A 24133-nucleotide genomic window follows, 5' to 3' on the forward strand; every position below is an offset into this window, starting at 1 on the left:
CACTCGGAAAGGGGGGCCTCCCACTTGGGTTTGCATAGGTGTGGGGGGCTCCACTTGCGCCCCTCACTGGGGTGGGGAAACTATACTTGTGCCCCTACAATGTTGGTGTGCCCCCACAGGGGAGGGATGACCCACAGGAGGAAGGGGGGGCTTCAAGGGAGCCCATGGGGTTGATGGGCTCTTTTAAGGGGGGTAGCCCCACTTATGCCACAGCGGGGGCTGTGGTGGTTCCGCTTTATATTCACACGGGTTGGGAGCCTTACCGGGTGGGGGAGCTATTTGAGCCCCTGTGGGAGTGGGAGGAGTACATGTAATAATTGGGGTGGGGAATCTCACTTGTGCCCCTCACTGAGAGGGGGGCAGTACTAGTGCCCCTCGGGTGTTGGAGAGCCCCCACAGGGATGGGAGGATCTTTTTACCTGCAGCAAACTTCTGTAGGGAGGAGCGCGGTACTATGTACAGTTTCTCACAAATATTAGGCAAACCTTTTCCTTGCTGCATACTCCCAAAGGGCATTTTAAATATAGTATCTCTGAAACATCATAGGGGTAGGTTTATTGGCTCATCTGCTTTACATAGCAGTTACTGAGCCCCTACCAATTTTCCAATTAGTGCAGGTATAATACACCCCAGTGTCAGTCTGGCATCACCCTCTATTGAATGGTGGGTGAATGCATAAGGCTGACAGAGAGAAATATATATGTAAGTTTTATTATATTTACACCAGGGAAATTGTGCACCAAGTTTGCCTGTATAGTAAAGGTAACTATGATACTGACTTTAGCCAGATTTTAATTGCACTACTCACATAAGCTCATGCTTTATTTAACCCCTTCAGGTCTTTCACACTTTTTTCACCAGTCCATGGGACAACTATTACATATATATATAGTGTAGGTACCTGCATACGGGTATGCCTTGAAGTGGCATGCAGGCTTACAAATGCTTTGGCCAAAGGGTTTAACAAAATACCTTTTTCATGGGGAACCTCATTGAGGGGGGGCTATACTTGTTCCCCTAAGGGGTTGGTGTGCCCCCACAAGGGTGGGATAACCCACAGGAGGTAAGGGGGGGCTACATGGGAGCCCCCACTGGGTTGGGGGGGGGTTAGTCCCACTTAAGCCCCTGCAGGGGCTGTGGTGGTTCCGCTTCAGATCCACAAGGGTGGGGAGCTATTTGAGCCGCCGCTGGAGTGGAAGGATCTACATGTGACCATTGGGGTGGGGAACCTCACTTGAGCCCGTCACTGAGGGGGGGGCAGTACTAGTGCCCCTCGGGTGTCAGAGTGCCCCCACAGGGGTGGGAGGATCCACAGGAGGTAAGGGGGGGGCTAAACGGGAGCCCCCACTGGGTTGGGTGGGCAGCCACACTTAAGCCCCTGCGTGTGGCTGCCATTGTAAAAGCGGTGCTGGAAGCCCTGGGTTTTCACTTGTTAGCAAAGGGAAAAAAGGGAAAGCTATGGACAGGGGAGTACGTGGAGATGTTATCCCTACTACAGTACACGGGTATAGGGAAGCGCTGAACTGTGGGATTGGTTGATTTCTAGTGCTGGTTGTATTAACGTACAATTAGAACCATAATGAGTGCTGTGCTGTGTATACTGCAGGGGTGGCTGAACTTGGGAGTGTTCAGTGGGTGGATTTCTTTTAAAAGTGTGTGGTAATTGAAAGCCTGTAACTAAATTTTTATTTTCTCTCTCCAGCCTGATTGAGCCAGCAGTGGGGGTGGTTAGCTGATTGCTACCCTAACACTCCTGGTTGGTGTGTGTCCCTATTTAAATCAGAGTCTTGTGGCAAATCCTGAGCTTGGGTGTCCTGATCTGTGTGACTGGTTAATTTCACGTGCTGGTTGTATTAGGCGTGGAGTTAGAGCCAGAAGGGAGGTGCTGTGTATACTAGCAGTGGTGGCTGAATGTGGGGAGTGTACAAGGGGTTCATTTCTTTTAAAAATATGTGGTATTATCCAGAGGGATCGTCTGTGAATGATGGCATCAACAAGTAGCTTTGCTCGGTGGGTTATGCACCTTTTGATCAGGCTGCAGAATTCCAGGACATGTACGGGCAGGGCGCGCGTCTGGCGAAGGCGGACATAAAATCGGCAATTAGGTTACTACCAATACACCCTCAGTGCTCTCACCTACTGGGATGCAAGCTGGATGACCAGAATTTGTGGGTTTGTGTTTGCCAATGGGGTGTGCCCTGTCGTGCTTCTATTTTGAAACTTTCAGCACTTTCCTGGAATGGGTAGTCCGGAAAAGAATGCGGGCGGTGGGAGTAATGCACTATTTAGACAATGTTGTTCATAGGTCCAGGGGAGTCAGATTTGTGCGCCAGATGGATGTCAGAATTTTTTTACCAGGGGCATGTGAGTTCGGCGTTCCTTTGGCAGTGAAAAAACGAAGGGCCCCACTACCGTTCTATTTTTAGAATCTAAATTGATTAGGTTCTTATGGAATATAGGTTGCCTGGCGAGAAGCTGAGGGCTTTAAGAAGTTCTGTGGAGGCATTTATGTCTCTTAAAAGAAGCAACATGGAGGCGTTTTTCAGTCCTTAATGAGACACCTGGTTTTTGCAGCCAGAATTATGCCAATTGGGAGGGTATTTTCTAAACAGCTAGCGGCTGCTATGGCCAAGGTGAGATATCAACATTATTTTATAAGCGTAACGGTGGAGATTTGGAGGGATTTGGGGGTGTGGTTGGAGTTCTTGCGGTGCTACAAACGGAGGACACTGTGGAGGGGTCGGCCTACATCCAACAACTAGCTCCAGCTCTTTACGGCTGCGGCAGTGGGATTCGGAGTGTAATTTGAGGGGTCATGGTGTGCGGAGTGGTGGCTGGTATCTTGGGTGAAGTCACAGTTATTTAAAAAAAAAAAAACTGACTTTTTCTTTAGTAGTTACGATAGGACTTTGAGGCGCACATCTGGCTTAGGCAAAAAAGGGGGGAAGGGGAACACAAAATGAATGAGTCCCCTAAAGAATTCACTAACTGCACACCTACATAATGTAAAATCTAACTTTTAATAAATTTACTTAAAACATATATTACCAGACGTAGTGTACTGTGTTTTTAAAAAATGAATTAAATATTCAATAGCGTGCAACCATGTCAATAAATGTATGATTGTGCAAACCCAAATACAATATTCCTGGGTTTGACAGGACAGTGGATGCTGAAAGTCAGGGTATTAACCCCTCTGGAGTATGTATGCAGACTGTAGGAAACCGTCTCCTACTCAGTGAGCCTTTAACTGGTCAAAGACACAGCAATCCTGCAATGATATATATAGCAGCGAACACCTATGGTTGTATTAAATGCATATGCTTGAGAGGTGACGCTGACACAGGCGCAATCAATCCACAATAACCCTCAGTATAGTTGAGCTGGTACTCACAGTACCATTGGCATAGAGTTACCCAGCAGAGAGGCTCAGATTGTGTATATATCATGTATTGTATATAGCAGGGAGGCAGACTCACTGTCTGTTGTTGTATTTATCAAGCTAATGCCGTCTGCATAAATAGAGCCAGGAGACTTAAGGCACTACATTAAAACAGCTCCAAGTAGGAGACTGACACAACTGCGCGTCCAACACGCGTTTCCCTCCAGCAAAGGAGCTTCTTCAGGGACAAATTATTATTTGTTTTCTAAGAGCACATCTGGCTTACCGGAATATAGTATTCTGGAATGACAATATGGGGGCGGTTGAGGCAGTTAATAATTTGGGTCCCGTTTCCCCCCAGTGCTAGCTTTGTCGCGTAACTTTGTTCTAACTTGCCTGAAGTTAAATATAATAGGAAGAAAACCAGCGCACCGCCAAGAGTGGGTCCCAAACAGATATGTTTAAAAAATCTTCTTTATTCAATCCATCTAAAAGTGGAGGTTAACACCCTCCTACGCGTTTCATGTAAAGATACACTTTATCAAGGATAAAGAAGATTTTTTTAAACATATCTGTTTGGGACCCACTCTTGGTGGTGCGCTGGTTTTCTTCATATTTTGTTCTCTGAGACAAGCATCTCTTCACCTGGCTGCACGCCATACAGGACATTGGACAAGGGCTTTTGTGAGTACTATTCTTTATTGAATATTTATTGTGAGTCCAGCAACCATCCCACTGAGGGTTTGATTGGGGTTTCCAACCTTATACCTTGCCCTCCAGGGATTATTGGTCCATCTGGGGACTTTACTACAAGCATCATCTCATATTTATATACCCCCTTGTCCTATCCTGTTTATTTGCTTATTTCATATATTCACATATCCAAGGGATCCAGCGTTGGAGCGCCTTTATCACTTAAATCGTTGGATTGAAGTTAAATATAGCCTTTAGGGCTAGGCATGTACCTGGGGTGGCTAATGGGGTTGCTGACTCTTTTTCCCGAATGCAGTTAGCAGAGTTCAGGAGGTTGGCGCCAGAGGCGGATTCAGTCGGCCGGCGATGCTCGATGGAGTTGTGGGAGTTGGTGACGGTCCAGTGATGGACTTGGTGCGGGCTTCAGTGGCACCTGGTTTTTGCCTCCAGACGTTTGGATAATCAGGGATTCTTTTATTCATTGGGTGAAGAAGCATGCGGTTTCCCGGCCATACGGGAGGAATATGGGCATGAGCGGGAAATGTGTTCTGGTGGGGCAGGCGAGGTGAGATGGCATCAGCTGTTGCCAGAACTGTTGGGGCTGGCAAGGGACAGGAGGCCTCCCAAAAATGTTGATCATTAGACTAGGTCAATAAAGAATGATCAAGCATAGATTCAGGTGTGTTGGGGAGCGGTCCAAGTGGTGTGGTCTGATATAGTCCACAGGGGGGTAAGGGCATGGACGCTGCGAGCTGAGGTGGTGGAGCGCACGAGGGAAAATTAATACGGCAGTTGGGAAATTGATGTTGCAGGTAGGAGGCTGGGTGATAAGGCATCTTGAATTAGAGTCTGCGACATAGAGGTCGCATTTGGGAAGGGGATCCCTGCTCCGAAGAGCTGAATTGGTTGGTGGGAGGAACGTGCAGAGGCCGTAGGAGGCCGTTCTGGTGTGTGTGTCTGCAAGGGGCCAAGGTTTATGTATGAGGTGTAAATTATCAGCCATAGAGCTAAGGCCAGTGAAGGACTTGGTGCAGTGGGTGTGGGCGTGGTAACGTCAGTAGACTTAGTTAGGTCAATAAGGAATGACCTATCTCAGATTTAGGTGTGTGGGGGGATTGTTCAAGTGGTGTGGTCAGATATTGGCCACAGGAAGGCATAGAAAGGGGGTGCAGCGAAATGTGATAAGTCACCCAGAATTCAATTCAGCAAATAGTGGATTATTTAGCCCAAAATGGGGTACACTCATCCGAAATAGGGTTAGTCTTGTGTAATATGACACTTCAGGAGGGCTTGAAGGGACCTTGCGGGTCTTGCGGTACGGGGCAAGTTTAAGGTGATTAATTAGCCCCGTGGGTGGCAGCTGTTGGGTGGGTTAGGTGTGCGTTAACTTTGCCAGCAGGGGCTCTATGGTGCAGATAACCCCTAAAGCCTTGTGGTAGCTGGGGGTAGCGAGTGGGCAGGGCTCATTTGTGTGTGATTCCCTGGCCCAGTATCGCTTAACGGCCGAGCCATCGGGCGCCCGGCTTGCTGGGTCTTGCGGGCTATGGTTGGGGTGCCATCAGCCTTTACCCAGGGGGAGAGCACGCTGGCAGGGTTGGCACTTACCAGGGTTTATTTGTGCAAATAAAGCCGTGGCCTTTGTACCTCCAGACCTTTGGTGTGTATTTATTTATATGTGGGTTGGGGGAGGGGAGGGGAGCTTCCTCACAGGCTCCAATGTAGCCTGTTCAATACCTTAACTTGTTGCTACTGAATATGGTTTTAGTAGAAAAGGCTGCTCGGGCTAGATTTATCAATGGCAAGAGGACTTTATGATCAAGACAAGAATGCTAAGTAGTACATAGCCTTAGGGCAGAACATGAAAGGATTGTATGGGATATTATTTTGGTTTAAGATCAGATGGTATGGCAATGCAAAAGTATGCTAATAAAGAACTTCGTTATGTGCACTGTTTGTATGTAGGTTTTAAGGATACTCCTGCTGAAGCAGGGATATCCTTAAAACCTGACCAGTTGGCCACCCCTGCACTAGGTCATAAAGAGATTTATTTTCCTACTGAAAAGGAATGTCAGCTAGTCATACTAAGAATGTGAGTGCTAAATGATCTCTAAAAATGATGTTCAATTTACAGTACATCCTTTAACACCTTTGTAATGGCTAGTTACTAGCACCTAAAGTTTAGAACATCTTAGCAACCACAACCACATGTTACTATTCTTGTGACAAACTGTGTTTCCGTTTCTGTTGTACTGATCATTTCTAAAGAACTGTGTTGGAGGGTTTCCTTTAAGCAGCCGTTTTATTTGATGTGGCGTTGTATACTCTTTTATGGTCTGAATTTTTTTATATGTAGTGCTGTTTCCCCCACCCTATGGGAAATGTGTCGGCTATTGAGTGTGTGGTGCTTTACCTGTGGATCACAGGAGGCCTGAACCTCCTCTGCCGGGAGTCCGGGGTGTACCTGATCTGTCTGGTGACAGTGCCTCCACCTGTGAGGGATCCTGACAGCGCCGGATAACCCCTTCACAGAACCCAATGCAATAAGATCACACACTTGTATTTAATAACAATTTACTGAACACAGGTACAACTAGATATATCATTAACCCCCATACAATATAGGCCTCACACGGCCGTAGCCCAAACATGCCATCCAACCGTAGTGTCCCCCCCTGATTGGATTTCCCCAAAGTACTGAGGTGCCCCTGGGCACACAACCTCCCTGGTGTCCACATGAGCCAACCCACCCAATGTGTGAGACAACGCTGCCCACAGTAACTGAAAGTGTATTAGTTGGTGCACATTGTGAGGTACCTGCCCAGGTGCTCCAGCACCCGGGTATGGCCAAAAAGCAAAGGGATCCACTGATCCAGCGACGTCAATATCAGCAAAGCCTCTGCGTGGGGTGAACTCTGGTAGGAGGGTCTCACCTTTGATAGTGCATTGATGGTCCTGCCCAGACCACAGTCCGCTAATCGCTGTGCGGCGTCTTCAAATGGCACTATACACTAACTAACTATACACTAACTGTATACAGCTCCGGGGGAATTGACCTTAGCTAGGAGTTTCCATGTAGCAGCCACAATCTGATTTGGTGAGTGATTAGGTGAGTGGGGCCTATCTTGGACCTAAAGGGTTAATCTGGCCTAGTCTGGATGCCACTGACACCCAGACCCTACCTTCCCAGTCAATAAAAGGTTAATAGCAAATGAAAACAGTGATCAAACCCTCTGTGGCTCTGCTCCTCGTGCTCGTGTGATTGCTGAGCTTTTATTGACTGTTGTGGACTCATGGTGCTTATTTGCAAGCTGCTTTTTTGCAAGCTGTGTTCAGCCTTTACTGTACTATTGCCAACAGTGTCTTGTGGTAATTGAACTACTGGCATTGCCTTTAGTGGATTCTTGCTGCCCTGCTATTAGCTGTATTTAGCCTACACTGCATGATTGCTATCTATTTTCAATGGTGTCTGATTTGACCAGTTTTAGGGGAAGGGAGGCTTAGGGAAGTACCCCTGGGACCCCTTAGCATACTTTCCGTTCTCCGTTTTTTGTGTATATTCCTTGTGTTTCATGTCTTTTTTCCCCCTTTTCCTTTTCCCCCCCCACCCCTCACTTTGTGACATGCCCATTTGTGACACTGGTTTCTGCAAACACATTTGATTTATTTCTGGGTTTATTTATTATTAAATGTATTTTGTGCATTACAACTGTTTTCATCATTTAGCTATTAGACAGTGAGTGCTGGTACTTACGTAGATTTATTAACATTGAGAGTTCCTTCCAAGGCCCAGATCCATAAAGCTCCATTAAGTCACTTAACATGGCGTTAACCTAACTTAAAGCTACACAGCAAGCAATTTCCTTCAAGTGTGTTGATTTTTTTTTAAATAAATCAGTTCTGTACTATGAGAAAATACTTGTAGCATTTTTTTCTTTAAACAACTCTGAATGTCATTTTAATGTATTATAATGTAACAAGCATTTTTTGTTTCTATAGCAACCATTTACAAAGACACATCCCCTTCCGCTTCGGAAACATTCTCTGGCTCACCCCTTTTTGAGCCCTGCCCTCTCTCTAGCAGTGCACCAATTGTATCTAGTGACTTCCTGGTCACATGATCGTCCCCACACAACTTTGCATCTTTGGTCCTCTTCTGCTGCACTGACAGCCATTTAGTGAACCCCCGAGCCGAATCTTCGCCGATCGATTATAGGAGAATGGATCAATCTGCAACTTAGCTAGTTACTTATCATTGTGTGGCTTATATTGATGTCCATATTAAAGGGCATGGGGTGGAATGTAAAAAAAATAAACGGCAGCTTGGACTGCTGCTTTAACCTCACGGTAAGACTATTGCTGTATCTCCAAAGGACAATAACATAATGTTAAGCCATGTTTTCTCCCGTAAAGAGCATAGTTAACTATAACGGACGTTAGTGATATTGAGATGCAAACGAGACGTTATCATAAAATTACATACCCGTTAAAGTCTGTTAAGGTTATTTAAGTTATACATAAACTTGTTATAAAAACGAGCTTTGGCAGGGTTGGGGAGAGTGTAACGCCAGAGTTAGACATCGTTTAAATAACATACAGTACCGACACACTTTATTGCAGTGTGGTCGGTACCACAAGCCGGGAGATTTCCCGGCTTGCTAGTGGCCGCCCCTCGGCGCGGTCACGCGTCTTCGGGAGCCTGCGCCCCCTGCACGCGCGTCCAGGGCTCCCCGAGGGAGCCCTGGTGTCCCGCGATCTGCGGGACGGCGGCAGGGGGTTCCGGGGGACCCGGCGGACCCGGCAGCGGTAGGGAGAGCGCCCCGATCGGAGGGCGCTCTTCCGCTGCTTCGGCGCGCGCCCGTCACACTCGGGCGCGCGCCAGGCTACTGCTGCGGCCAAGAACGGGCAAATGCTCGAATAAACTTGGCCGCAGCAGTAGCATTATTTCCCTCTCCTCTCTCTCTGCTCTGCAGCATAAGCACAAGTTCTTGCAAGATAACGCAATGTTATGCTACAATAACGTGATGTTAAAGCCGATGCTAATGAGACGTAGCTCAGACAATATTTTAGCATGTTGTTTTTTTGAGCTGTGAGGATACCATATGAACCCAGGGAACATACTGTAACGTTTGTTCTTGTTTTAGCTACGTCATGTTATGAGTCCTGGTTTAAGGGAACTTAGTAGATCTGGGGCCCGTGTGTTCTTGAGATGTGCTGTCATGACTGTATATGATATGAACATTACATACCTCTCCACATTACATACCTCTCCACATTACATACCTCTCCACATTACATACCTCTCCACATTACATACCTCTCCACATTACATACCTCTCCACATTACATACCTCTCCACATTACATACCTCTCCACATTACATACCTCTCCACATTACATACCTCTCCACATTACATACCTCTCCACATTACATACCTCTCCACATACAAGTGCCCTTGCCACAAATCTGTATACTGCTGTCTTTCCTGTTACACGATTCTTCTGAATTTTCTTCCCAGGCTTCAAGGAATCTCTGCAATAAAAGCAATTCAATTTCATTTTGCAATAACATTTTAGGTCAGGATAAACAGCTGGTTAGATTTAGCCTCTATTTATGGGATGCTAAATAACCACAATGTAATTTCGCAAGTTATGGATTAAAAACGTTATGGATATAAGAATGGAAAAAAAAAAACAATTGTAGAGAAAAAGATGCAAAATAAAAATGATATTATATCTAAACTACAATAAATGACAGAAAATATAATTTTCCTGCCGATTAGTATTCCAGCCTGGTTCCAAATAAGTAATAATCAATATATGGAGTTGTTAATCTCCAAAAGAAGTACCAGCACTGAGCTCTGGTGAGATTCTTTTTTTCTTCTTCATTGTTTGGGTTTCTATAAGGAGAGATTTAATCTAAATTATCCCTTTACGTGCACCATGACGCAGTAGCTACGTCATACAAAAAATGCTCGTTCTCTTAGGAGAGATCTGCAATGATGGCGGACGGAAGATGGATGACTCCTCACTTTTCGTTCAGTCATCATGGATGTTGCGATCCCGTGACCGCTTCAGCGAGCGGTCATGTGATCACGAGTGCAGGAGAGACTGTGGCACTGTGTCCCGCGGCCCCTCCGGCACTCATAGGGTTAAAAAAGAGACTAAGAGCCTATGCTTACTAAGCAGTGCTATCCACAAATACACCTTCCTGCGCTAGTGAATAATGCATGGTCTATTTAAATGAATGGTACATAAAGTAATGCCTAGCAACTATGGTCTCAAATACCATTACATTTGAAATGTCGGTAGGTAGAGAAGAGTACAGTAGAAGTCTACCTGATGGTGTAGAAATGTCAGCTTGTTTTGATGTAGCAGCTTCCTTGTGGGCATGTAAGTGAGGCTCCTAGCTGCAGTGTCAACAGCTTTGGGTGGCTTATGATCATAGTCAGGAGTGCACACTCTGGACATTTCTGTGAAATGTTAATATTGACACAAATGGTGATGATAAACTGATAACTGATAGTTATAAAAATAAGAATATCAGTTAGGCTAGAATAGATATGACATCAGGTACAGTACATGTTTGCTTTATTGATTCCTAATAAATAAGTAAATATATATATAATTTGTATCATAAAATGCATTAGTCATGTCCCTCTGCATTGCACATACTTTAGTACAGGCAGGGATATTACTTAAGCAGGGATAGGGTCATATTTAAGGGGTCTGTGTATCAAGGCAAATACATATGGTCTTTGACTCGCAATCCTTATTGTTGTTCTTGTTGTTAATTACATTTCTTAAATCTGGTAAAGAAAGTGGACAAGGAAAAGTTTACTGTATGCTAACTCAGTCCCGATTGATTTTCTGAGACAAGGAAAAGGGAAAAAATGAGATGTGGAATTGCATACTACAATTATAATATTGGCACTACATACTTAACTCCTTCCTAACCTTTTGTACTGTCAATCCCCGGTTAGCAAGCTTTTGCACATGCAAAGTACATTTGCCAATTTATTTCACAGCATAGTGAACAGCAGTCATTGGGGCCAATAGGGCCAAGCTCGGGAGGAAGTATGCGCTAATCAAAAATAAATGATACCTATATAAGGTGTAAAAAATCACAACTAAACCTAATGGTTGAAGTGAATAGTAAGAGGCTGCCAATTATCTAGGTAACTCTGACTACCCTAGCCAGATAAGAGACTGCAAAAAAATGTTACCTAACAGCGCCAGATGTGAACAATATAACAAACAATGTGCAATAAAACGTTAAACAAATGATTGTGAATGTTACCAAACGTAAAAATCCTTAATAACCCAAGAGATGTGAACCTAGAGAGTGTGTGTAAAGTGAAAAGAGAAGAGATCCCAGGACAGAGCCGTGGGGTAAGGCCACAGAGAGATCGACAAAGGAGGAGGAGGTATTAACAAATATGACAATTAAGTACAATGGGAGAGGTAAGAGGATATCCAGGCTAGAGCTCTGTTATGCATACCAAGAGTATGGAGAATGTGAAGGAGAAGAGGATGGTCCACAGTATTTAAGGCTGCAGAGAGGTCAAGTAATATAAGCATTGACCTTGGAGTTTGGCAGCATGAAGGTCATTAGTTATTTTGATGAGGGCAGTTTTGGTTGTATGAGCAGTGCAGAAGCCAGATTGTAGAGGTCTAGGAGAGAATACTGGGTAAGAAAATGGAGAGAAAACAAGGTGTTCAAGGAGTTTATAGGAAAAACGGAGGAGGGAGACAAATGGATAATTATAAAGACAGGTTGGGTCAAGCTTGCTGTTTTTTATTAAAGGTATAACTGTTGCATGTTTGACGGAGGTGGGAAATGTACCAAAGCTGAGGGAGGAGTTGAAAATATGAATGTGTAGGGATTACAGTAGAAGCAAGAGGTTTGAGGAGATGGGAGGACATGGGATCACGAGGGCAAGTGGTAGAGGGAGAGGAGAACATAAGCAGTGACACCCTCCTCTGTGACAGAGGAAAAAGAGTCAAAAAAGGAGTTAGGAAGAGGTGTAGAATGTGAGGATGATACAGAGGGGATGTCTTGACAAATGGAATACACCTTTGTCGGCAAACATCTCAGGTGAAATGGAGGAAGAACAACAGGTAACAAATAATGGTCTGAGTAGAAGGGGGTTTGGAATCGCACTCACAAGATTCAATAAAATATGAGCAGTTGTGAAATTCAATATCACCGCCAAGCAGATGTATCCATAGCAGTCCAATTGCGTGATCCACAAGAAACGTCTTGGTCTGCACATGCAATGGGTGAAGGGCTGATGGATGGCAGAGAATGACTCCTCAGCGAATTCACGGCAGCTCAGCTATGTGCCTCCCAGGATCCTGGGATGTCCAGGGTCTGTATAAACTTCATGCGCGATCCAACCTGACCGTGCACTTCCTTGCTGATGTAATGTCATAGCGTGATGACGTGATGACGTCCCTGACGCGTTTTCAGTTTTAACATGTCTCTCTCTCTGTCTCATGTGATTTTTTTTCATATATTGATTTTCATTACATAATTTGAACAGAGAGTGTCCTCTAGGGCTAACCCGCATTATTTCTAGCTCTGGGACCCCCTAGTTTCCGAGGTACTCACCTGTTTAGTTGCAGTGTTTTCCTCCCTTTTAGGAAAATCAAAATGAGCACCAAATTGTGCTAGTCTTACGGGCCAATAGGAAAATGCAACGTCATCAGGAGGAGAACGGTGCGGCTTTCTATTGGCCGACCATTGAAGTGTCCAGGAAGTAACACCGGCAACTAAATCAGTAAGAATCTCGGGAACCTTGTGATCCCTGAAGATAAAAACAGAATGGTCTAGCTCTGGAGGATCCAGAGGCTCTGGTTCAAATTCTGCAACAACAACAAAATCAGTAACCCAAATTGGCGATATTGTTGCTTTAAAAGTGTATGTGTACATATATGTGTGTCATAATTCCCACTGACAAATGTGTCTGACAATCCCCAAAACATGAATATTAAAAAAACAAAAATCTGATCGTGTGTTTTTGAAGGAAGGAGGCAGATCTTGGACAATGATTTGCTTGGTTACATAGTTACATAGTAGATGAGGTTGAAAAAAGACGTAGGTCCATCAAGTTCAACCTATGCTAAATTTAGACAACAGATACTTTATCCAATATCTGTACTTACTTATTGATCCAGAGGAAGGCAAACAAAAAACCCCAGAGTCATATCATCCAATGATATCTCATAAGGGGCAAAAAATAAATTCCTTCCTGACTCCAAGAATTGGCAATCGGATTAATCCATGGATCAACATCCTTCACATGTATACGTATTTGGTATATCCCTGTATATCTTTCCTATCTAAAAAGATGTCCAACCTTTTTTTGAACAAATCTATTGTATCTGCCATCACAGTCTCCATGGGTAATGAATTCCACATTTTAACTGCCCTTACTGTAAAGAACACTTTCCTTTTGTTGCTGGTGAAATCTCATTTCCTCCAACATTACGGGATGGCCCGAGTCCTTTGTACTGCCTGTGGGATGAATAGTTCTTTTGAAAGCTCCTTTTATTGTCGCCGAATATATTTGTATATAGTTATCATATCTCCTCTTAGACGCCTCTTTTCTAATGTAAATAAATCTAAATTTATCTAGTCTCTCCTCATAAGTTAGAATGTCCATCCCCTTTATTAATTTGGTGGCTCTTCTCTGCACTCTCTCTAGTTCCATAATGTCTTTTCTTAGGATTGGTGCCCAAAATTGTACTCCATATTCAAGGTGTGGTCTTACTAATGCTTTGTAAAGGGACATAATTATGTTTACTTCCCTTCCATCCATTGCCCGTTTGATGCAAGATAAGATCTTGTTTGCCTTTGCAGCTACTGCATGACTTTGGGCACTATTGCTAAGCCTGCTGTCTACAAGCACTCCTAAATTTTTCTCCATCAAGGATCCCCCCAATTTATCCCCATTTAATTTGTAAGTCGCCTTTTTATTCTTGCATCCCAAATGCATAACCTTACATTTATCTGTATTAAACCTTATCTGCCATTTACCTGCCCACGTTTCCAGTCTCTCCAAGTCCTTCTGAAGAGAAATTACATCCTGCTCTGATTCTATTACCTTACACAATTTAGTATCATCAGCAAAGATGGAGACTTTGCTCTTGATGCCAACCTCAAGGTCATTAATAAACAAGTCAAAAAGCAAGGGTCCCAGTACCGATCCCTGAGGTACTCCACTCACGACTTTAGCCCAACCTGAAAAAGTTCCATTTATGACAACCCTCTGTTGTCTGTCCTTTAACCAGTTTTGAATCCAGGTGCATATATTATTACTGAGTCCAATTTTCTTTATTTTGTACACCAACCTCTTGTGTGAAACCGTATCAAAAGCCTTTGCCAAATCTAAATAGACCACATCAACTGCATTACCCTGGTCTAAATTCCTACTTACCTCCTCAAAGAAACAAATAAGGTTAGTTTGGCATGATCTATCCTTCATAAATCCATGCTGACTATTACTAATAATTTTGTTTTCCATTAGGTATTCCTGAATATTATCCCGTATTAAACCTTCAAGTAGTTTCCCCACTCTTGAAGTTAGGCTTACAGGTCTGTAATTCCCCGGTTGTGATCTAGCTCCCTTTTTAAATATAGGCACCACATCTGCTTTACACCAACCTTGTGGTACTGAGCCTGTGGAAATGGAGTCCATGAATATTAAATATAATGGTTTGGCTATTACTGAGCTTAACTCCTTGAGAACTCTTGGATGTATGCCATCGGGGCCAGGTGCCTTATTTACTTTAATTTTTTCAAGTTGCTTTTGAACTTCTTCCTCAGTTAACCAACTGTTCATTAATATGGGGGTTGTGGCTTCCTCCTGCGGCACCACTATTGAACTTGATTCTTCCCTGGTAAACACAGAGGCAAATAATTTGTTTAATACCTCTGCTTTTTCCTTATCTCCAATAATCTGCCTACCCATCCCACACTGAGAGGGTCCTATATTTTCTTTTCTAATTTTTTTTGTTATTAAGGTACTTAAAGAACATTTTAGGGTTTCTATTGCAATCCTTTTTTCATTATCCATTTTTGCTAATTTGATAGTCATTTTGCAATTTTTGTTACATTGATGAAGAAGTAATATTCATCGTGAAGAGATTGTCATTCAGGTGTAGGGGGGTGGGAGATATGCAGAGGGTGATAAAGAGAAACAAGAGGGTTATGTACTGTGTAACTGTCAGGAATCGGCATTCTCCTCGCTCCCCACACAGAGCACTCCCTCCCCGCAGTGAGCCCCTGGAAACACAAAACAATCCTGCCTTACCGGCCTCCACGGCTCCTCGCCCCTGCCGCCGTCGCGGGATCACTCCCCTTGGCGATTCCTCTGCTCGGCGCCGGGCGCGCCCACGCCCTCCTGCACGCACACCTGCACCATCCACTGGCTCGCTTCACACACGTACACGAGTTACAGAGCACGCTCAGTCTGCACACTCTTATTCCCGTCCCCCGGACCTCAGGCTCCGCCCCCGCACACTGCAGGGGCATACTCAGGTTAGTAACAAGACTCACCTGGTCCGTTATGCCTGCACCAATCTGCAGTGTCTCCCTGTAGCTCTTCCTGTCCCGCCTCCGTTCCTAATTGGACCTTCCTGCTTTATCTAGCTCCTCTCTGCTCTCAGTCTTTGCTCGACATAGTCTCTGTATGGAAGTACTTCTGGATTCTCTCAGTGTTTTCACAGGTTCTGACGCGGCTTGTACGGCTACCCCCTTTGGCTCTTGATCTCGGCACTCCTTGGACAACGCCCTCTCTGGTAATCCCTTGAACACGGCTTGGACTACGACCAATCTCCACTCTCCACTCCCTGACTTCGGCAAGGCATTCTTCACTCTATCTCTACAACTGGTACCGGCAAGTATTGTCTACCTTACTACACCTGGCCTGGCAACGCTTTATACCACACTCCAGACACGCTCCCTTTGCTGCGGGTGCGTGTATTACCACTTCCCCCTTCAGCTCAGGGGACGGGTCTGGTCTGCGGGCAGCACCGGCGTAACATTATGTCGAGCCCACAAGACGCAGACCGAACTTCAACATTTTCTCTCTAATCTGCTTCAGCAAAACCAGGCCATGGCGGATGAAATTGTGGCACTTGCACGCCAGGTCGCAGTACTCACAGACCGTGTACCGACCGCGACCTCGCCAGATGTAAGCCCCCACTCCGCAAGCGCAGTTAGCAGCTCAGATGTAAGGATTCCTCCCCCCAAGCCTTATGCAGGTGAACCGCAAGATTGTAGGGGTTTCCTAAACCAGTGTGAGGTGCAGTTTGAAATGGCTCCCCATCTTTACAATACAGATCGCAAGAAGGTAGCCTACATTTATAACCTCCTCACTGGCAGCGCCCTGGCGTGGGCTTCCCCGGTTTGGGAGCGACGTTCTGATCTTACCTAAGATTACCCGGCATTTAAAGCCGAGTTTCAACGTGTATTCGATTCTCCCGCTCGTCGGGAGATGGCATCTGCTTCTCTCCTCCAGATCACTCAGGGACGGCGAATGGTGACACAGTATGCTGTGGAATTCCGGACTCTAGCACCCAAGACTAACTGGGGACAAGAGGCTCTCGTCTCTGTATTCTGGCAGGGCCTGGCGGATCCCATCAAGGATGAACTCTCTCGCCAATCCAGGCCGGATCAATTGGAGGTCCTCATTGATTTGGCTGTTCGAGTGGATCAACGTATCCAGGTACACCGCTCAGAGCGCCAGCGCACTCACTTCCCTAACGTTCAAGTTCCGTTCTCCAGTACTCCCAGCAACAATCCTGCTCCCCCAAGTGCTACCACATCTCTTCGTCCTGCACTAGAGTTGCCTGAGCCAATGCAATTTGGGGTATAACGCATCCACACACCGATACGGCAGTTCCGCCTCGCCGGGGGATTGTGTTTCTACTGCGGATCCATGGAACATCTGGTTCGGGAGTGTCCACTGCGTCCAGGAAACGGGAACACCCAGTGAATACAGAGGGGCTCTCTCTGGGTGTAATGTCTCCACGTCCCCTTTCTAAAGGTGAACTCCCTAAGAAACTTACATTTCCAGTCTCCCTTTCAGGCGATAAGTTCAAGACTTCTACCGCCGCTTTCATTGACTCAGGAGCTGGAGGAAACTTCGTGGATCTTGAATTCGCCAGGTTAAACCGCATACCACTCGTGAGGAAGAAGGTTCCCATCGCACTCGTCGGTATCGATGGACGTCCCCTTACCCCGGCACACATCTCCTTAGAGACGGCTCCCTTGCTTCTGTCCTCACATCTGCACAAGGAGATCTTAGTTCTCGATGCCATTCACGCTCCTGGGATACCCATCACCCTTGGTCTTCCTTGGCTACAGCTGAACAATCCTCTCATTGACTGGACTTCCTTTGCTCCCATTTCCTGGAGGCCGAGGTCAGGCGAGACTCATCAACTGCTGGCCAATACCTCTGTTCCTAAAGTTATTCTACCTTCCGTTTACCATCAATTCCGGGACGTTTTCAATAAGGTACAGTCAGACCTCTTGCCGCCACACAGGACTTACGATTGTCCGATCGATCTAGTTCCAGGTTACTCCCTACCCAAGTCCAAGACCTACCCCTTGTCGTTACCAGAATCTCACGCTATGGATGAATATATCCAGGAGAATCTCAAGAAAGGCTTTATTCGTCACTCCAATTCCCCAGCAGGGGCTGGGTTTTTCTTCGTCAAGAAAAAGGACGGGTCGTTGAGGCCTTGCATCGACTACAGGGGTTTGAACCACATAACTATTAAAAATCATTACCCCCTTCCCCTTATTACCGAACTGTTCGATAAATTACAGGGGGCCAAGATTTTTTCCAAGTTGGATCTACGTGGTGCCTATAACCTGGTGCGCATCAGGAAGGGGGATGAATGGAAGACGGCCTTCAACACGCGTAGTGGACACTACGAATATCTGGTAATGCCTTTTGGCTTATGTAATGCTCCCGCTGTCTTCCAGGATTTCATTAACGACGTCTTTCGTAAGGTACTCAATATTTGTGTTATTGTATACTTGGATGATATCCTGATTTTTTCCAAAGATCTCCAGGACCATATACGCCACACCTCCTACGTCCTTTCCCGTCTCCGTGAACACCATTTATACGCCAAACTGGAGAAGTGCACCTTTCATCAGACCTCTACTCTGTTCCTTGGGTACATCATTTCCGATGAGGGGTTTATGATGGACTCCGGTAAACTTCAAGCAGTCACTGAATGGCCAAGACCCAACTCTCTCAAGGCCATACAACGTTTTTTAGGGTTCGCTAATTATTATCGTAAGTTTATACGGAGTTTTTCCACCATTGTGGCACCCCTTACTGCGCTCACCAAAAAAGGAGCTGATCCTTCTGCTTTGTCATCCGAAGCCATCTCCGTCTTCGAGACACTCAAGGAAGGCTTTATATCCGCACCTATTCTCCGTCATCCCAACATTGAACTTCCCTTCGTCCTGGAGGTCGACGCTTCTGATTGCGGCGCTGGTGCCGTTCTTTCTCAGAGACCCACGCCCCAAGATAAGTTACATCCCTGTGCATATTTTTCCAAGAAATTCTCATCTGCCGAGAGGAACTATGACGTGGGTAACAGGGAACTTCTGGCCGTGAATATGGCTTTTCAAGAGTGGAGACACCTGCTGGAGGGGTCGAAAGAGCCGTTTACTATTCTCACGGACCACAAGAGCCTTCTTTACATAGAGAACGCTCGACGCCTTGGTCCACGACAGGCTCGTTGGGCTCTTTTTTTTTCTCGATTCGATTTTCACCTTTCCTATATCCCCGGGACCAAGAACGTAAAGGCAGACGCACTCTCCCGAATACATTCTTCTGCAGAGAAGCCAGAGGAATCTTTGGAGACTATCCTTCTACAAGAGAGGATTCTCGCCACGTCTTCTTTCAAGAATCTTGACAAGATTTTGCACTCCCAGAGACGCATTCCCAAGGACTTGGTGGTTCCCGACAACAAACTCGTACCTTCCAAATTTGTTCCAGAGGTCCTGTCTTGGGGTCACTCCTCTAAATCTGCAGGTCATCCAGGTTTCAAGAAGACTACTGATCTCATTCGTCGGAATTTCTGGTGGCCAAGGATGTCTCAAGATATTCTGGAGTTTACCTGCGCCTGCCCAACGTGCGCTCAAAGCAAGACTCTCCGTCAAAAGCCTCAGGGTTTTCTGTTACCCCTTCCAGTTCCCAACCGCCCCTGGTCCCACATTTCTATGGACTTCATCGTGGAGTTGCCCAGGTCCAGAGGAATGAACACTATCTTTGTGGTCGTGGACAGGTTCTCGAAGATGTCCCATTTCATTCCACTTAAAGGATTACCCACCTCCCCGCCCTTGCTGATATCTTTACGGAGCAGATTTTCCGGATTCATGGGATCCCTTCGTCCATTGTTTCTGACAGAGGTTCTCAGTTCGTATCCAAATTTTCGAGAGCTTTCACGAAGAGATTGGGTATCTCTTCTTCTTTCTCTTCTGCCTATCATCCTCAGTCCAATGGACAAACAGAGAGAATCAATCAATCCCTGGAGAAGTACCTGAGATGTTTTATATCCGATTTCCAGGATGGTTGGGCTCAACTCCTCTCTTGGGCAGAGTATGCCGTCAATTATGCCAAAAACTAGTCCACCCGGGAGTCGCCCTTCTTTATAAATTATGGGTTCCACCCTCCCTGACTTCCCATCCCCAACATTCCTTCTGGAGTACCAGCCGTAGATGAACGCATTTCTTCCCTCCAAACCGCATGGTCCAGGATTCAGTCTACCCTTCTCAACTCCTCCCGCAGATCGAAACTACAGGCCGATCGTCGTTGTCGTTTGGCGCCCAGTTACAAACCAGGGGATTTGGTATGGCTCTCCTCTAAGAATATCCACCTCAAGGTACCATCTCCTAAACTGGCACCTAAGTTCCTGGGTCCCTTCCCTATTTGTGAACAAATCAATCCCGTGGCATTCCGGCTCCAATTACCACCCAGTATGAAGATTCCCAATGTCTTTCATGTATCCCTCTTAAAACCATAAATCTCCAGTCACTTCTTTCCGGATCAGACTCGTAAACCGGATCCCATTACTGTACAAAATAACGAGGAATACGAAGTTCACTCTCTTTTGGATTCTCGCCTATCCAGGGGTCAGATCCAGTTCTTGGTGCAGTGGAAGGGCTATGGCCCTGAAGAGAGATCCTGGGTACCTTCAAAGGACATTCATGCCCCGGCCCTTCTTAAGTCCTTCAGGAAAAAGTTTCCAGAGAAACCGTTCTTGGACCGTCCTGAGGCCGTTCCTGAAGAGGGGGGTACTGTCAGGAATCGGCGTTCTCCTCGCTCCCCACACAGAGCACTCCCTCCCCGAAGTGAGCCCCTGGACACACAAAACAATCCTGCCTTACCGGCCTCCACGGCTCCTCGCCCCTGCCGCCGTCGCGGGATCACTCCCCTCGGCGATTCCTCTGCTCAGCGCCGGGAGCGCCCACGCCCTCCTGCACGCACACCTGCACCATCCACTGGCTCGCTTCACACACATACACGAGTTACAGAGCACGCTCAGTCTGCACACTCTTATTCCCGTCCCCCGGACCTCAGGCTCCGCCCCCGCACACTGCACGGGCATACTCAGGTTACTAACAAGACTCACCTGGCCCGTTATGCCTGCACCAATCTGCAGTGTCTCCCTGTAGCTCTTCCTGTCCCGCCTCCGTTCCTAATTGGACCTTCCTGCTTTATCTAGCTCCTCTCTGCTCTCAGTCTTTGCTCGACATAGTCTCTGTATGGAAGTACTTCTGGATTCTCTCAGTGTTTTCACAGGTTCTGACGCGGCTTGTACGACTACCCCCTCTGGCTCTCGATCTCGGCACTCCTTGGACAACGCCCTCTCTGGTAACCCCTTGAACACGGCTTGGACTACGACCAATCTCCACTCTCCACTCCCTGACTTCGGCAAGGCATTCTTCACTCTATCTCTACAACCGGTACCGGCAAGTATTGTCTACCTTACTACACCTGGCCTGGCAACGCTTTATACCACACTCCGGACACGCTCCCTTTGCTGCGGGTGCGTGTATTACCACTTCCCCCTTCAGCTCAGGGGACGGGTCTGGTCTGCGGGCAGCACCGGCGTAACAGTAACCATTATACCCTACCCCCTATTATTCATGTACTGTGTAATCATTGTACCCTGCTCCCTATTATTCATGCTTTGGAAATACTAAAATGTTCTTTCAAGCTTATTTGATTTGATTTGACAGAGAGAAGGGGTTATTCATCCTTTTCTCATTTAAAGCAGCAATCTGCTCTACTGTCCGTAAAAATAATATATTTTTCTAACCACCAAAAAGTCGGTTTGCTTCTGTTTTTAGCAATTCCACTCTTTTTAAATTCTGTAGTTACCTTCTGGAGCTAGCAATTGCTGAAAATTTGCCTAACTGGTAGGTTAAAATGTCTGCCATTCACACTCATAAAGCCAACATTGGTTGCCATAGTAACAGTACAATAATAAACCGATGAAAACCCATCAAAAATTGAAGATGTTTAAAAAGATTTAAAGTTAGAAATTGATCAGCACTACTTGAAGTATCAGTTTATGTTAAGACTTAATTTTTGTAGTTTGGGGGACAGCTTATTAAAGGTTATTCTGTGCAATTTTTTTACAGCTGTATCAAATCCTACTTACGTGGTATTAATGTCTTCCTCTCAGGCGTCCGGCAAAGCTCCATAGAGGGAGAATTGGAGAGATCAGATGACTTGTCAAGAAACGTGTGCTCCAGGTTTTGTTCATGACTACGATGCCATCTTGTGGAAATGGGGCTACTAACAACGGGTGCCCCAGATGCAAGTTTTTTCATGATACTTCTTTTAAACCTGGTATACGCGCTCTTTCCAATGTCCGGTGTCTATAGAGAAATAGACAGAATTCAGCTATTAAAACATACAGAAAATGTGTGAACCCCGATGATAATTACAAAAATGCAATAGTTTTACCATGATAACCTTCATGAATCAAAACCAGTTTTAAAAAAAATATATCCAATAGGGTTTATATCAACCAATTCCATGTCTTTTGAAACACAATTATGTATGAATTAGACAAACAATTAGTAATTAAGCATCAGGGTATGTGCAAAAGTAAGTGAAACACTGGTTTTATCAGCTAAATTAAATGGGATCATTAGAATCAGGTGTTTAAATAATTAGATAGATCTTCAGAGGTGAGTTTGAGAGGCCCCACCCTATATAAAGATCAGAAACTTTGTGAGTTTTGTTTACATCCATACAGGTGTGTGGAAACACGTCATGCCACGATTAAAAGAAATCTCGGAGGACCTCAGAAAAGCAGTTATTGATGCTCATCAAGAAAGACAAATGGAGGAAAAACGAAGCACCGAATCCAGCTGTGAGTACAGCAATAACACCAATAGGGATACGTACCAAAAAATAAGCTGTTTAATTGGATCAGAACAAAATAACAAACACACCTACGCGTTTCGGACCTCTACAGTCCTTTATCAAGGTGAATAAAGGACTGTAGAGGTCCGAAACGCGTAGGTGTGTTTGTTATTTTGTTCTGATCCAATTAAACAGCTTATTTTTTGGTACGTATCCCTATTGGTGTTATTGCTGTACTCACAGCTGGATTCGGTGCTTCGTTTTTCCTCCATTTGTCTTTCTTCAAGAATACCCTTTACGGATGCACACTCAACCCTGGGACATTGGAATTGATTGGACTTGCTGCCTATAGTGGATGAAGATTCCCAAGTGAGTTCGTTCCTCTTTTGTCCATATCATTGTGTCATGTATAGGATGTTTCATCTACCGGCCACCTGCTGGTGTTACTGATATTTTCCTTACTACCTGGCTTGTGGGATTATCATTACCGGGCTGCATCCTAGAGACACTTCATATATTCATTCAAGGGTTGTTTTCCATTTCAAATACCCATTTTTGGCTTCAAGTATTGTCTTGAGAGCACCACACACATCCCTTTTTTATTGATGCTCATCAGTCTAGAACGGGTTACAAAACCATTTCTAAGGATTTGGAGCTCCACCAATCCACTGTCGGATAGTCTACAAATGGAGACAGTTCAAGACCACAGTCACTCTACCTAGGAGCGGTCGTCCTACCAAAATCTCTCCCAGAAGAAACCGGAAAATCATCCAGGAAGTGTCAGGATCGCCACTAGGCTCCTCCCTCATCACACATCAGTATCTGTGATGCGCGCAGACCTCTGTCTGTGCGTGTGCACCAACACGATACTCCGCCTGCGGAAGCACACCCCACCATCACCACAGCGCCTACTCTCCCTGGCGACACGCTCACCCTACGTCGTGCTCCTCGTGCGTGCGCACGCCGCACAGCAACGAAGACTAACAACATCAGCTGTGTTATACCTGCAACCAATCCAGCACCATCTTATCGGCTGGTAGCTTATGTCTGATGTCATCCTTCTGCTACCTCCTGATTGGTTCCACCTCCTTTATTTACCTTCCTGGTTCCTGTACACATTGCTGATCATAAACTAGTGTTTATGTGCTGTGCTCGCTGCTTCATGTATTTTGTCTGTTCCTGTTCCTTTTAGAGACAGAAGGAAAAAACGAATGGCGCACAGCCAGGGAGCCAGGTGTGGAGTAAAACTGCTTCTTTATTGGTGCATGCAGGGAGACAAGTAATCCCCTTGGTGGGACAAAGACAGGAACCTCCTACGCGTTTCGGACCTGGGGGTCCTTTATCAAGGAGTGTGGGATGTGCTGGGATAAGGCACCTTATATACCTGGTTAATGATAAGTAAATTGAGTATATATGTTGTGGGTATTTTGGGGGTTCAATTTGAGCTTGTAGGTGTTCTGTATGTTTTATAATTCTTGTGCAGCTAGTCTTGGCTGTTTTGGAGGGTGGCAACCTCCTATCCAATTGAAGCTCACTCCCTCCCACATTTAAATGGTTAAAAGCTCACTCCATGGCATCTCCAACTATCAGGGGAACTTGCCTGCATGCAGTGTGATTGTGACAAATCTATTACAGGGTGCTTTTCCTG

General features: G+C 45.6%; 1 protein-coding gene across 1 annotated transcript in view; it reads right to left on the reverse strand.

Annotated features, from left to right (window-relative positions):
- The window catches only part of CDC20B (cell division cycle 20B), a 100578-nt gene that overhangs the window by 42284 nt on the left and 34161 nt on the right, over positions 1-24133 (reverse strand). Inside the window, exons 3-5 of the mRNA XM_075589138.1 lie at positions 21773-21992; positions 10412-10545; positions 9509-9605 (exon numbers count right to left, since the gene is read on the reverse strand). Of these exons, the coding sequence (XP_075445253.1) occupies positions 9509-9605; positions 10412-10545; positions 21773-21992 (451 nt within the window). The remainder of the gene's footprint in view (positions 1-9508; positions 9606-10411; positions 10546-21772; positions 21993-24133) is intronic.

This window comes from Ascaphus truei, chromosome 1, assembly GCF_040206685.1.
Source record: "Ascaphus truei isolate aAscTru1 chromosome 1, aAscTru1.hap1, whole genome shotgun sequence".
NCBI classification, from domain to species: Eukaryota; Metazoa; Chordata; class Amphibia; order Anura; family Ascaphidae; genus Ascaphus; species Ascaphus truei.